Source organism: Simochromis diagramma, unplaced genomic scaffold (genome assembly GCF_900408965.1).
Source record: "Simochromis diagramma unplaced genomic scaffold, fSimDia1.1 OVJJ01000481.1, whole genome shotgun sequence".
Taxonomy (NCBI): Eukaryota; Metazoa; Chordata; class Actinopteri; order Cichliformes; family Cichlidae; genus Simochromis; species Simochromis diagramma.
Window position 1 is genome coordinate 3,448,077 of NW_024386898.1, and position 14,972 is coordinate 3,463,048.

The following is a 14,972-nucleotide window of genomic DNA, read 5'->3' on the forward strand; positions in this document are numbered from 1 at the left end:
GGGCAGTGTGTATATTTTATCCTTTATCTAGTTTTTCCCATTTGGGTAACCACTACATGTACTCTGCTTTCATTAACTGTAACTGATTACACCAGCAGGTCTAAGTAATCACTTCACTGTAATCCAATTACATCTAATCCCTGACTTTTTAATCTAGTTGACAGACAAGGTACATGAAGGAGAAGAAATTAGTCACAAGTGATTGGCATGAAATGCCAGATCATCTCATGGTCTCTGAAAGGATAGAAATAGCTGTCACATGCTATGCCCTTGAATGCTTTGATGCTCCTCTTGTGCTTCTGATTCTACTTGCAGTTTGGACACAAAGAGACACCCTGTTGAGCCTGTTTTGTTATAACTGGATAAACCTTTGCTTACTTTTACTGCTTAACCTCTAACCTTGTCTTAACTCTGAAATAAAGGCCTCCTAAAAAGTGAAGCGAGTCAAGTCAAGTCAGTATCGAGATTTATAAAGACAGCCTTCCTTCTTCTGTTCTCACGAGGTAAAATCTTTTAATCATAGAAGTGCAACTTGGAGGCTGAATTGAAATCATAGCTGAGAAGTGAATGTCTGCTTACACGTCTGATAGACGGCCATGAGACTCGCAGCAGCCATCATTGTCTCCGTGCAATGCACTGAATAGTAATTAAATATGCCACTTATGCTTCACTGATTCATTTCCTTCACAAATTTGGGTCTCAGCTGAATACATTTTTTCTGTACAGAAGGGCTGTATTGTATCCAGTATGGCCTCATTACAAGGGCAGAAGGGCTTGTTGTGGGGGAGGGCAGAGGCCGTATGAAGGGGGGTGGGCAAAGCCCCCCACGAAGACATTGTGCTTAACATCACTAAATACCTCAAATGCCACATTGTCCTTTCCACCCCTCAATTAGTCAAGTTCCTTGTAAGAAATCTGTGCTTTCTTACAAGGAGATTTATTTTTAGAGAAAATCCTGCCCTGTGCTGGCAGGAAGCTCTCAGAAAATCTAATGAAAAACACAGCAGTCATGCAGAGCCGTTAGACACGAACCAACATCGGTTAACAAAGCTTCTCTTCACCATCTCACTGTGCTTTTTTGATGACTGCAAAAGGCTAGACCTTCCTGGGTCTTTTTGTTGTGGTGTAACTGTAGCTGGTTCTATCTTTGCTGGACACTGTCCAGCCGGAGAGCCTCTTTGCCCTGCCCTTAGGCCTCTTCAGCTAGTGGAACTCCATGCGGAGGAACGCCTCTTTGGTGACTGTGACAGGGAGAATTAGGCAAGAGATGCGGGTTCACTTGCCCTGCGTAGGGGCTTATCTTGGGCTAAGCTGAGGGACTAATAGCAAAGCCAGCCTCCGCTCCAGCCGGTCTGAGGGCACAGGGAGCCATCTGTCCACTCTGTGGATAACTGACAACAAAGGGTCATACGTTGAGCACGGACTACAAACTAAAGCGCCATTCTTTTTGAATACCAGAAATAAGAGCACGGAACCAGTATTTTGTATATAAGGTCAGTACTTTAAACCACTCATTCTTGATGCATTACAGGCCTCGCACTGGGCTTCAAATGCAAGCTGGTGATTGTTCACTGAAGAGAATTTGTTGGGAACATTGTTGCATACTACAGTAACCTTGGGGTTTAGCCAGAAAGAAAGCTGAAGTTGTTGGTTGTGGACTTTTAATGGAAGCTGAGTAATGAGAGGCTTTGTTTTAATGCACTACTCCTGACTCCCATTAGGTTGAGATAATTTGAGCTGCTTGTTTTTCCTGTACTCTGTGCTGTGCTGTAAATGCATTTTGTTGCACTGTTCCCCTAAGAGATAGTTTGGGCTTGAATTAATTAACACATTAAGCCAGACATGTGATGAATCTCCAATACTGGAGGCTTTGTGTTGATGGAGGAATGCCACACTGAGAGGACTCACACTTATATACTGATATGTGGTGGCTCACAAAATAGCTATAAATAGCCATTGCTTGAGATTTTTAAGAAGCGAATGCTGTTGGCTTGTTGTGATAAGCGAGATAAGTAATTTGAAACATTGTCTTTTAAAAGCATTGCTCCTAAACTGGAGAACAATTGCAAGTGATAATCTCCTGAAATGCTGTAATTTTATCAGTACTGTTTCAATTTCAAAATGTTCTATCATTCTTCGTCTTAGCCTCCAAATTTGAATATATTTTCATACGAAATCCTTCAAGTAATCCACTTAGATATTGTTCTCCATTTCCCCCGAGGGATAATACCCTGTTTTTATTGTCTGAAGCACACTTCTGGCTGCCTGTTCCCGGAGCTGAGTTCCTGTAGATTATCTGTTTTATCATGTATACTCTGTGGGTGCTGTTGTGCACCAGCGTTTTGTTCGGGAAGTCTTGAGTGGGTGCCTGCATGCTAGAGGTGACAGAAATAGGTCAAAAGGGTCTTAGCATTAGCTAAACAAATCCCGGCCTATAGGATTAGACAGAGATGTTTCGCTTTATTCGATGTATTCACAGGAACTTTATAATGATGCACAGAGGAGAGAATAGCTGCGCTTCTTGTTAGCAGAAAGACACCCTCCACTTATTCAAGATATTGGTTGGATTAAGGCCTTTAGCCCAGTCTGGTATTATCAACACTGGAATGTGCTAGAACAATACCATATTGTAAGCTTCTCGCTGCTGCTGGGAAACCCCGTTTTTGTTTGCTTGTCATCACACTGATATTACCAACATTTTAACTGGATACCTCCTGAATGAATTTTGTTGTTAGTGCTAGCATGTCTTAACCAAACCCACACAATCACGCTGTTCTTCTTTTTTCTAGGTGTGGGATGGCGGCACAGAGTACTGTATTTATTGGTTTGTGTGAGTATAAAAGCTGGGATCTATGGGAAGGTCATAAAAATGACACTTTTTGTGAAACACTTGGCATTGAAGGGTTATCCATCTGTACATATGTATGAGGCTACAGCCTGTTAGCTTAGCCTGTTTCAGTCCAAAGGTCACTAAATCCTTGACTGGGTTCAACAGCTCCTGGAGAGCTCCACTGTTTGCCTGCCAACTGGCTGAGCCAGTGAAGGAGGCAGGCAGATAAACCATAGTGTATTGTTTTTGTGATTCATTCTGTTATTGATTAAACAAAGATGCAGAATTGTGTCTTCATGCTAAACTAAGCTGACTGGCTAGAACCCTACTTCATAAAGACAAAGGAATAGTGTCAATCTTCTCATCCTAGGGGCGTAATTTCCACGGGGGTTAGGGGGGTTATGACCCCCCCCAATAATCAGACCCTACCAATATAACCCCCCTAATAAAATTATGAATTATTTTGCATAAATAGGCTGTTAATGTCTTTACTCATTTCAAGTATTACCAGCAAAATAGTTGCACGTTGAAACATCTGGGAATTTACGCAGATTTATTTATTTATTTAGACAGAGATCTTGACACCCCCCCCCCCCCCCCCCCCGATGTTCAGCACAATGTTACGCCAATGTCTCATCCAACTCTTTATTAAAAAGTTAACAGGTGTACAGTACTAAACAAAAGTCCTGATTAACCCCTCATTTCTGTATATTTTTATATCAAAATGGAAAACGGATGCAGTGACTTAGTTAAACGATACATGGAAATACAGTAGACGAAGCAAACCTGACCACCTTTATTCTTCAACACAGCCTGAACTCTTTTAGACAAGCTTTCTTGTAATTTTTCTAAGTAGTCTTCAGCAATACTTCTCCTCCATTCAAAGCTCTTATTTAGATGTTGGCTGGCTTTTGTTCTTTTCTCTGTCGAGATGATCCCACAGTATCAGTGACGTTGATGACCAGGCTATAGGGAGACCAATACATGACTGATAGTGTTCCATTGTGCTTTTACTGCATTGGCAGTGGTTTTTTTGGATCAATGTCATGCTGAAAAATGATATTGCTGCCCATCTGACGCCTGGTGGGTGGAAATCTGACATCTCCAACACCACTGGCTAAAAAATACAGCCCCAAACAATGACAGAGCACCCACTATGTTTTACAGATGGCTGTAGACACTCACTGTTGTACCTCTGTCTGTGATGTACGTCTTCCTCATTTCATAAGACCTGATACTTTTGACTTTTTGTATAGTTCTTAAGTAATTCGGCCTCAGCCTTTTCTCCCTGTTTACTTTCCTTAAGAATGGCTTCTTCACAGCCACCTGTCCACTAAAACATTTTTTTGACAAAGTCTTTTTATGATATTTTGGTATATGTGTATTATATTTTATGTTTCCTCATACATAACAACATACAATATGGAGTATATAAATGAAAATAAGAGAACAACTAAAACTAGCTTTTAAGTGAGAAGCAGCCAGTATTTAAAACACCTTCAGAAATCCTGGAGAACTATTGGTCAAACTCAATAAGTAAAGTTTGGCTCCTTGGATGCAAAATATACAGAAATGAGAGATGGTTGTCATTAGGCATACTGTTAAAACGAGTAGGATTGACTTTAACTGCAGATTAACTGGGAGCACTTCATGCATGCTCGCCAACAGCAAGCCACTATAGCCAGTATATTCCTGCTTTTTCTGACATGACCAAGATTTCAGCTAAAGCAAATCTATCATTTGCAAAAAGGTTTTAGATAATGTCTCACATGTGAGTGATTACTAAGTTATTCCACAATCACATCAATCTCTTGTTAAATTACTTTTTTTTTCTCCATTTAGATTATCTTGTTTATTAGCTACAAACTCTCCATTGTGCCCAGCGTTAAAAGTAAATAGAAAAATCACTTCTCAGCAGAACCATGATGATCTAATGAACACTGCGACCTTGGCGCTTTATAGACTTGAAGTCGTCTCTCTGTCTGTTACGGTGCAATAAGCTGGCCGTCCTTCACTGCATCGAGACATTCTTTATTTGTTCTACAAATACAAAGAATTGGATATGCGGCCACAGCAGAGTCGACATTGCGTGGTGTCAGTGTGATATTAAGAGACACGTCTCTCTCTCTGTCTCTTTCTCACACAAACAGACACACACATCAATTGATCCTCAGGCCTCCCCAGCACAAGTAGCTTCCTTTATATCTTATCTTCTCCAAGAGAGTCACACAACTTGTATTTAGCCGGAACTAAAGACACAGTCCCATGTGAAGATTGCACGCAGCGATAGGCTTATCTTCCCCCGCTCACAACCACATGATCAGAAGACAAGCAACAATGGTCCATGACTCTTCAGAGAGCATCATTTAAGTTAAAAATCCCCCAAAAGGGTACGTGGCTCCGTAAAGCAACATAAAAGTGAGTGTTCCATCTTTGGAGAATTTTCCACTTACTCAACGTTTATCCTCGTTAAGGTAATAATCCATAACAATTTCAGATAGAGGTCTACTTCATCTGTGCCACAGATGGATTCCACAGTGGTAATGCAGCTTACACGCACTTCATGAAAGCTTTTAACATTTATTTTGCCAGAAAGGTCTTTCCAGCTGAATCTTGTTGAGGAAAAGAAATGATGCATATTTCAGGCCGCTCTGGGAATTTAGCTGTAAACAGAAGAACAGGGTAGTTAGCACGAGTAGTGAGGATAACCCAAAAATCACAGGTTTGCTGGAAATTCAGAATAAAAAGATAAAAAGCAGCAGTGCCCGATGGAGGCCTGAATGAGACCCTGTGCATAAATAGTCAAATGTTACAGCGGTAATGTTCACTTCAGCCTGCATGCATTCAGTTTACATGTTATTTCCTGAACTACCTGACTATTTCTCGATCCTTGCAGAGTGTTTTACTTTACATCTGGGAAAACGAGAATGTCTGACAAGGAAGAAATGGCTTCAGATGGGAGTTTGAACGTTACACTGACGCTGAGGCTGCTGATGCATGGAAAGGTAATGGACATTTGTAAATAGTTCAAATCATTCAGTGCATTTTTGTTGTAATAGCCTAACGGTCTCGTAATAGCTTTTAAAATGTTTACATCCTGCTGAAAAACTGTTGAGAGAAGTCCCGCTGTTATCTTTTCATCCACAGGAAGTTGGCAGCATAATTGGGAAGGTAGATTTATTTTACAATCCATCACCATTTATTGATTTTTTGGCTGTTTTATTTCTGTTTGTCTTGTTATATTCCTCTTATAAATCCAATCGAACCGACTTGTTTTCCTGCCTGATTTCAGAAAGGAGAAACAGTCAAGAAAATGAGGGAGGAGGTGAGTGTTTGCTTTGACATCTGTAATGTGAAAGGGCGTATAATTTCACGTTGTCAGGCAGATCGAATCAAATCACAGCTGGAATAACCGCGGGGCTTTGCTTCCAGAGTGGCGCTCGCATCAACATATCAGAGGGCTCGTCCCCTGAGAGGATAGTCACCATCACAGGACCTACAGAGGGCATCTTTAGAGCCTTTTCCATGATTGCGCAAAAGTTTGAAGAGGTATGCCCAAAAGCATGAAAGACACTGGCTGCACCTTTTCTCCAGTCTTGCATCACAACACGCGCACACACACAAAAAGACTTGTCAAATAACGCTGATGTTCCGTACAGTCGACACTGAAAAACAACATATTTTGGAAATCTCCCTCAGGATATTACCGCAGCAATGACAAACAGCAACGTGACAAGCAAGCCACCTGTGACACTTCGCCTGGTTTTCCCGGGGAGCCAGTGTGGCTCACTGATTGGCAAAGGAGGCTCAAAGATCAAAGAAATCCGAGAGGTATGAGTCGTTTTCTTTCTTTTTTTTCATTTTGCAGCAGGAAGTTGTGTTTTTTTTGCACCCAAACAAGGACAGAAAACAGTCTCCCTGGCACTCTGACACCCTGAGTATCAAACACTCAAGTCAAAATCTTCTTGTTTTTCTCTGCCTTAAACTACATGAAGCTATGTGTATGTTTTCTGGAGGGGTGGCGGGGAGGGGGGTGGGTGAAAATCCCATTGATTATGCCTGTGAGGATGAGCAGGGCCTGAATACTCATTCCGAATGGACAATATTTGTGTGCGCCTCTTCAAATATTGGAGCGCACATTGCTATTTGGCTTGCAGCTGCTCCCTGCATGTCAAAATGTGTTCAGGATAATTTGTGGGGTGCTCGAAACGGCATTTCAATCTGGGTGATGGCGTGCTCTTTTCAGCAATAAATAGCCTTTGTATTTTCTGTTGTCTGGTGATGTTAAGACCACAGGCGCTCAGGTTCAGGTGGCAGGAGACATGCTGCCGGACTCCACAGAGAGGGCTGTCACAATCTCCGGCACTCCACAGGCCATCACTCAGTGTGTAAGACACATCTGCTCTGTGATGCTGGAGGTAAGCGCTGTCAGCCAGCAGATGATCTTCACGTTCAGCGGCTCTATTTAGAAGTCAAGTATGTCACATTTATTTAGAGAGCAGAGGAAGGTAGTAAATTCAGGATGTCTTCAAAGCTAAAGCCCAGATAATTTATATTGATAGTTCTTAACCTTGTCTGTCTGATATACCCAGACGTGTATTATATAACAAACATATAAAACTGGATATTGATGCAGTACTTTTTCCGTATCGTTAAAATGTCAACGTTTAAATTACCACTGTACTGTCAAAGCCTCTTCACATTTTTAGACCCCGTTTTAAACTTTTCTCACACTGCCCATCGCAGCACATGCTCTTAATGTATTCTGAGGAGCTTTGAGTTTGGATTTTGGGTTTAGTATCCACTTGACCTCTTTCTATTTTGATCAAAAACTTGCCAATTCCCCATTTTCAGCTGTGCTCCCAGTTGTATCGCAGTTTTCTTTGGTCCGATCTTTTATGTTACTTTCTCTGCAGATGAATGGGATATAAAAAGATTCAGGCAGTGCTATAAAGGAGGATATAAAACGCATCAATGCCAGTGAGAGTTCTTTTTCTCAGCTGCGCCAGTGTATAAATTTTCTCCCTTTTTGGTTTGCACGACTGTGTCTCCAGTCTCCACCGAAAGGTGCAACTATTCCCTACCGTCCCAAGGTCGTACCTGCTGGAACCCATGCAGTATTAGCACCACAGCACTCTGCACAAGTAAGTAGCCATAGGGGAGTTGTTTAGCTCTGAATTTAGCTTATTTAAAGACACGCAGCAGTTGAGTGGACTTATTATTTTGTGTGATTTCAAAATTTCACTGATCATCAGGGGGTGTTTCTATTACTAAACGGGCAAAACAGTGTAAATATATACAACCATTGATCATATTTACATGCATTTAGCCGAAAATTTAGGAATAACTTGCTTTTACATGAATAATTCACATGTTTACATGTTGTGTCTAAGGCTGATGTTTTCCACGAGCTGCCCAGGCGCTGTCCTGAATTTGGCAGAGTCTGCTTTGACCTATCAGACATCTGTTTATGTTATTGGATTTCCAGCTAATGGTTGGAGAAGGAGGGGGGGGGGGAAAGGCAGATGACATTTAGATGAAATTCCGTCAGATCTATAAACATTAGAGCCATGGAAAAGGGGAAAGGAATGGATTTTCACTGCACTGACTTTCCTCTTGATGCTCTGTGACAAATTCATTTTTCAAGTAACACGTTATAACATGTCTGCACCACCCGATTACATAACCGTATCTCATCTGTTCTTCCTTCCAGGCCTTTGCAATTCCAGGGCAGTATGCTTTTGCACATCAAGATGTAAGTATGATCATTTGAGTGACTGACATCAGTCCTAATGACCTACTCCTGCCCACTCCTTCCAAGCCACCGATACGCCCTCTGTGTACCCTACTGTGCGAAGATCAAGTTTCAGTAACCCTGATCTGTTGACTTTACTAACACTAACCCACGGTAGCAGCATGCACTGATTGAAATGGAAATGAAGATTTGCAGAGTTCATGATCACTTGTAGCTTTGTAGCTTGAGATGTGACTGTATTTTCAGATGACTGCTATGAGAAGTCAGCATGCTTTCTGAGGAAAATGAATCTCTTGATACTGACACCATGTGTGATGTTTGTGAACTTCAGATTGGCTCTGTTTTGTAGTTGTCAGCTCCTCTGAAATAATCCAGTTTGATTGGTTAGCTCTAACTTCCTTCCTACCCTGCAGTTGACCAAGCTTCACCAGTTGGCTATGCAGCATATCCCCCTCCCTTCCCTTGGGCAGAGCAACCCTACCTTCCCTGGTACGTACCCACGGCTCCCCAGGGAAGTCCATCTATCCCTCTCTCATCACTCCTCTTCGACTCACACCATCAAAACACTGCTGTCACTTCAGTGAGGATCAAGGATTTCTTTGAGAGTAGACGGTGGCTTTGCGGTGATGTGCGCGCATCTGCATTTCATCGATTTTCACAAGAAAATAAGATGAAAAACAAAACAAGAATAATCAACACAATTGTAGGTTTTTAAGGTTAAGCCACCCAGCTTTCTTTTTTTTTTTACCTTGAAAGTTAGTCACTGAAATATTTATCACTGAAAAGAATATGCGACAGACTGAAGCAGACAGAATGATATATAAGCTAAAAAAGGAAAAAAACAGCAGCTTTCTCTGACAGGGAAATGTGAAAAATGTCAAAAATATTTACAGTTTAGTAAATATTTAACCATTTCTCACCATTTCTCCCATCAAACCCAAATTTCAGCCCCATTTGCCCAGTTTCCCTCTCCAAAGAAAAACCAAACAAAAACAAATCCTAAGTTTTTGACCCCATCCTCCACCTTTTGCAACATTTCTCCTCCAAATCTAACACTGTCTTGGCCAGACCATCCCTGACCTCAACCACCCCACGTACTCATATATTCCGTCACAACTAACTCAGCACAATACATTACAATATTTTGATTAAATAGCAAGTATTGGTGTGGTAGTCATAGTCAAGCAGCATGCATGTATTATGTATATATGTATTGTCTTTTTAGAATGATTATTTTGCCCTATGCTATTTTCTGCTTCTTAATTTAGCAGTGTAACAGTGATAAACTAGACAAAGTAGGGCAACTTGTCGTGCTATGAAAGTGGAAGCCATTAGTGCCAAACTGTTGGTAGCGCTCCTTGTCCTACTTTGCAGGATTGGATGCATCTGCCCCCACAAGTTCACAAGAGCTGGCAATACCTAATGATGTAAGTGTTACATTGTTTGTGTTCTCCCGGCACTAAAACCTGAACTGATAATCTTCATGCATTTGGCTTCATTAAAACTTTCTAGGAGGACAGCTTTAATGAGGAATTGTTTGGACACAAATGTTTCACCTACTTAGCTGCGGAAATTAAATAGTCCTTGCTTTTGGCTGACATAGATTATTGCAAAAGGAATCCACAACAGATTTATTGAAAAGATGTCTGTGGACCGCTGTTAGAGGACTGTTAACTGTGCTGCTTCAGACACAGACAGTCCTGGTTTCGTCTGTACTGAATCATGTCAGAACTTGATGTTGTAGGAAACATCTTTTTGGTAAATGCACTTTTTTTGCTGAGACTTGGATGAGTGAGACTGACTCTCAGGTGTGTAAACATAAAAACAAAGCCAGCAGCCTGTTAGCTAAGCTTACCATGGAGGCAGGGAAAGGGGGAGAAATACCCAGCTTTGGTCTGTCATTTCTGAATTTTAATGTTGTATCTTGTTAGTTTAATAATGACTGAACCAAACTGTAAAATCAACAACTTGTAATATTTAATGGGTGTCTATTTCTTGGGCAAAAGAAGTGTCTTTCTTGAGCATTGAGGGAAAATAATGAAGACTCCAGGAAGTCACTGTACCATCCAGTTTCTTACATATCCAGTTCAGAGTTGCAGAGATCCGCAGCTTATCCTGTCATAGGACGAGAGGCAGGGTACACCATGGACACATCACCAGACAACCATTCACAGCCAATTTAGAGTCTCCAATTAACCAAAACCCACACGTGTTTTTAGACTATGGGAGGAAGCAGGAGTACCCCAAGAGAACCCACACAAGTGCAGGGAGAACGTAAAAACTCTAAACAGAGAGGCCCAGCCCTGATATGAACTCAGGACCTTTTTACCATGAAGCAAGAGTGCTAACAAACGTAGCACTACGCTGTCCAAACAAGCAACATAATTAACAAGAACCACCCTGAGAGCACAAACCTCCGTCAAGGCATCTCATTTTCTTACTTTTAATGGACTTCTACTGTATTTTGTGCAAGAAGTTAGTAGCGCAGTTAAAATAACACGTTTTGGGGTCAATAGGCAGATCTAAAGTGTAAAAGGTCAGAGGTCAGTTATCACTTTGACCTTCAGATCAATCTTTTAACCTTGAAGAAGAGGTCAGAGGTCAAAATCTTTTTTTTTTTTTTACATACCATACTTGTAAGAATCACAATTTTTGAGTCAAAAGGCATTTTTTTCAATTTTTGACCAATAAATCATTAAGTTGACCTTGAAGACCCTGGTAGGTCTAAGCCAAATTTTAATGGATTGTTAACATGACCTCGCTCTGCTCCCCTGCAAAGTTTTATCAGAATTCATTCAAACCTTTTTTGAGCTAATGTGTTTACAGAAAGAATGACACAAACGCTTCCAAAAACATAACCTCCTCGGCGGAGGTAATTACTGAGCTTTGGAGGTGGATTTTGCTGACTTCACACTGTAGGAATATTAAGGTGTCAGAGTTTCACTGCACTACTTAGTGACCAAAATAATTCACAATGTTATTGCTGCGTTTACAGAAGAGTATAATGAAGTCACTCAGAGTAGATAGACAAGCTATCTACTTCTTTTTTCTATTACATAGCAGGTGGGAACCAGTGATAAGGTGCAACAGCCACTTATTCTCTTTGCACTGTCTCCCAGATAATAACGGCTGCTGCTGAATTATTTACCATATGCATATTAACATGTTATCATATAATTTTTTAAAAATAATTTCTTGTTTATCATCAACACTACTACTTCTACTGCAGACAGAGCCAAGATAGATGCTCCTTCTGTTTCTAATATATCATCCTGCCTTCTCATTTAACTCAGACAAGAAATAAACATATCTGCCAAAATACCAATCAGTTTGTAAAAAATAAAAGCCAGTGCTTTAGTGGTGATAAATTATGTATCATCTGTTTTATCTGATGGGCATATTGGACCGTAGATATGCTTTCTGTTGTCACAATAATAAAGAGAAATGTGGTTTCCCTCTACAGAAAACGGCCACGGCGGTTGCTCCCAGGTTCTTTTGTAAAATCTAATTTCTGCATTCCTGTTTTGTTATTCGCATGTTTCTGATCTCCAACTCCCAGTTCATTGGCTGCATAATTGGAAGACAGGGTAGCAAGATCAATGAGATTCGCCAGGTCTCTGGAGCTCACATCAAAATTGCCAGCGCCACTGATGGCTCAGCCATCCGCCAAGTCACGATCACAGGTTCACCAGCCAGCATCAGTGTGGCCCAGTACCTCATCAATGCCAGGTAAGACATTACGCAGGACAGCCACGTCCAGCAGGGCATCACTCGCAGCCTGATGATAAGACAGCCAAACACTGAGCTATTATATTGGGACAGAGATATTGTGCTCAGGGTGAGGCTGGATTTGTTCCAACTCACTGCTCCGTTCTCTTGACTGCATTAAAATCCTTATTGTCTCTGCTTTTTAACACATTCCTTCTTTGATTCTTTTGTTGTCTCCTTTCTCACCTCCCTTATCCTTTGTCTCTCCCCCCCCACCCTCTCCCCGTTTTTCTTTCTCCATTTTTCTCCTCTTAACCCTTCACCGTCTCCAACTACCCCTCCAATCGTCACGGCCTGCAGTTTAGAGATGGCTAAATACACAATGCAGGCCGCTTCCTCTGCGACCCCAGTTGACCTGAACATGAGCTTCTCACAGTCTGCTTCCACTGCCTCCACTTCTGCAACCTCTATGGCCGTCCTGGCGGCCACCACCCCAGCCCCCACCACAATTAACGTCCACTCTCCCTCCACCTTACCAGCCATCCAAAACCCACACTACGCCGTCCCCGTTTCCAGCCTGCTTGGCATGAAAACGCTCCCCGTGCTGGCCGTCCACCCAGCAGCCGCTTCCAGCCTAACGCAGGGTTTATCCCCTTACACCGCAAAAATGCCAACCTCCGGCGTCAAAAAGTCAGAGCGGCAGAAGTTTGCTCCTTATTGACACCTGCTTTTGAGCCCAGGCATCGTAGCCGACTGATAGGACCTAATTAAAAAGGATGGCAAGTATATAGGCCTAAAATTGGCTTACACCAGTGTGTAAGTTTTCCCCGTGTAACATTTGTTCCCCATAAATCAGGATGACATTAGACAGAGGCAGAAAGGCTGGCAGTATCAAAACATGTTCTCGTTAATTAAATGAGGCAGTAGAGGTGCATATTAAGTCAGTATTATCTCATGGACATGTATAACAATTAATGTGGGTAACTCAGGCTTGTATTCATAAAAAAGCTATTTTTCAAATGGATTTGTGTTCCAGAGCTTTATACGAAGACTTATCCCGATGCAATTATTGACTTAGTTTTCTGTCTGTGTGACTAGTTTTTCCTAGAAAATGTCAACTAGCAATAAAAGACGTGGTGCTTTTGTTGGCAGCAGGCTGTTAAACTTTTAGTTTTTCACTGTAGAAGTTAAGTGTTTTTTTTTTGTTGTTTTTTTAACAAGGATTGTTCCACTCTTCTGTCATATTCCCCTCCCTCTCTTTCACTATAGGCTCTCATCAGTGCTAACAGGCTTGGGTGTTCTGTAGTAGCGTTACACTGTTGCAGTTCTGATGGGATTATCTTAAAGCCACATTGGATTCTAGTGGATTTCACCCTACACAGTAATCATGTAAAGCAGGGACTGGCCTGACTAACTCTCGCTCGCTCGTACCGTACACCGGCTTGTTTCTTGTTTATTCTCCAGCCTCGGCGAGTGGGGGAAGGCTTCGACTTGTTTCATCCGAAACGGGGTGCTGATCAGTTATTTAAATAAATGTTTTATTCATGTGTTCCTGGTGTGGCACCCCCCACCCCACTGCCACCCACCAAAAAATACCAGAATGCAGATTTATTATGTTTGTTGATGAAATGACTTTGAAATAAATGGGACTTTTTACGAATGCAGATTGGTTGCTTTTGTTCTAATTTTGTCGGTGGAGAAAGAATTCCATGTTTTTGCTGATTTCTCCGAGTCATAAATATAAACCTGGACTCTTGAGGATTTCTCCCTTGTGTACTCGTGGCTTTAAGCCATAATTGTATATACCACACATACCTACTTAGCCGAAATTATGGATAATATCTCAGAGTGTTGAAGCTATTTTGTTGAATATACACTGTTTAGGATTTGTGTTTTTTATTCCCTTTGTAGAAATGAGGGATTCTGAAGCCTTCTGGTGTGATTCAGTTTTCTACACTTGGAAACAAACCTCATAAACAAAGTGATATTAATAAGGTCGTAAGATCAACTTTTATTCTTTATTTTTATCCCCCAAACACTGAATTTGCTTCCACAGATTGTACGTGTAAAACATTCAACAGCTGAAATATAGAAAAAAATAGAGGGAGTCCATTAGCAGGACACAGCCACATAGAGACTAGCAGGAGTGCGAAGACAACTCTGCACAAACTACTCCATAGTATTAAGGATGCAGTTTGTTTGTGGCAGAGGGCATGCAGCTCCTGCCCAAACAAACTTTTCTACCTGCACTCTCCTGAAAGAAAACAGAAGCGAAGCTGAACCTCACAGTAAATATTCAACACATGCTGTGGCAAAATTCTCATGGGTGCAAAAAAAAAGAACAAGTTAACCTCCAGTCGTCCGCTCAACCGTGCTGCTAGTGGGCAGGTGGGGGTACAGTGCAGTCACTCCTTGTTTCTCCGTGTCCCTGCCGGCTTGTCCCTCTTTACCCTCGCCCCTTGGCGAATCTGACTTTGCTCCCTTTTCAGCGTAAAAACCCAGGAGGAGGAGGAGGGGAGCACTTCTGTTCCGCCTGATCCGTAGCAAGCCGCGAGGGCCATTTCCACAGCAGGGCTCCAAATGCTGAAGTGGAGATAATCAATAGTTAATGGGGGCAGAAATGTAATGACAGTGAAGGATGACATTTCAACCTGGGGGAAGGTGTATGTGCACTGAACG

General features: G+C 41.7%; 1 protein-coding gene across 3 annotated transcripts; it reads left to right on the forward strand.

Annotated features, from left to right (window-relative positions):
• Window positions 1-896: 896 nt before the first annotated feature.
• Window positions 897-13,959, forward strand: zgc:110045 (uncharacterized protein LOC664755 homolog). 3 transcript variants are annotated; one of them, XM_040034559.1, is made up of 14 exons: window positions 897-1,493; window positions 2,790-2,830; window positions 5,727-5,835; window positions 5,978-6,001; window positions 6,123-6,155; window positions 6,263-6,379; window positions 6,530-6,661; window positions 7,120-7,248; window positions 7,885-7,974; window positions 8,544-8,585; window positions 8,999-9,074; window positions 9,960-10,012; window positions 12,145-12,314; window positions 12,654-13,959. In XM_040034559.1, exons 3-14 carry the CDS (start codon window positions 5,758-5,760, stop codon window positions 13,012-13,014), a joined length of 1,305 nt encoding a protein of 434 aa, XP_039890493.1. In that variant the 5' UTR covers window positions 897-1,493; window positions 2,790-2,830; window positions 5,727-5,757; the 3' UTR covers window positions 13,015-13,959. The 3 variants fall into 3 exon arrangements, with proteins under 3 accessions (XP_039890493.1, XP_039890495.1, XP_039890494.1); XM_040034560.1 differs by having other exon boundaries at window positions 914-1,493; window positions 13,563-13,959; XM_040034561.1 differs by lacking the exons at window positions 8,999-9,074; window positions 12,654-13,959 and having other exon boundaries at window positions 910-1,493; window positions 12,145-12,286.
• Window positions 13,960-14,972: the final 1,013 nt, after the last annotated feature.

Excerpts from the sequence above, each read along its gene's own strand:
- zgc:110045 (XM_040034559.1), top strand. The coding sequence starts at position 5,758 with ATGTCTGACAAGGAAGAAATGGCTTCAGATGGGAGTTTGAACGTTACA. Across the intron at positions 7,249-7,884 it reads TCTGCTCTGTGATGCTGGAG|TCTCCACCGAAAGGTGCAAC; the intron begins GTAAGCGCTGTC and ends CTGTGTCTCCAG. Across the intron at positions 8,586-8,998 it reads ATGCTTTTGCACATCAAGAT|TTGACCAAGCTTCACCAGTT; the intron begins GTAAGTATGATC and ends CCTACCCTGCAG.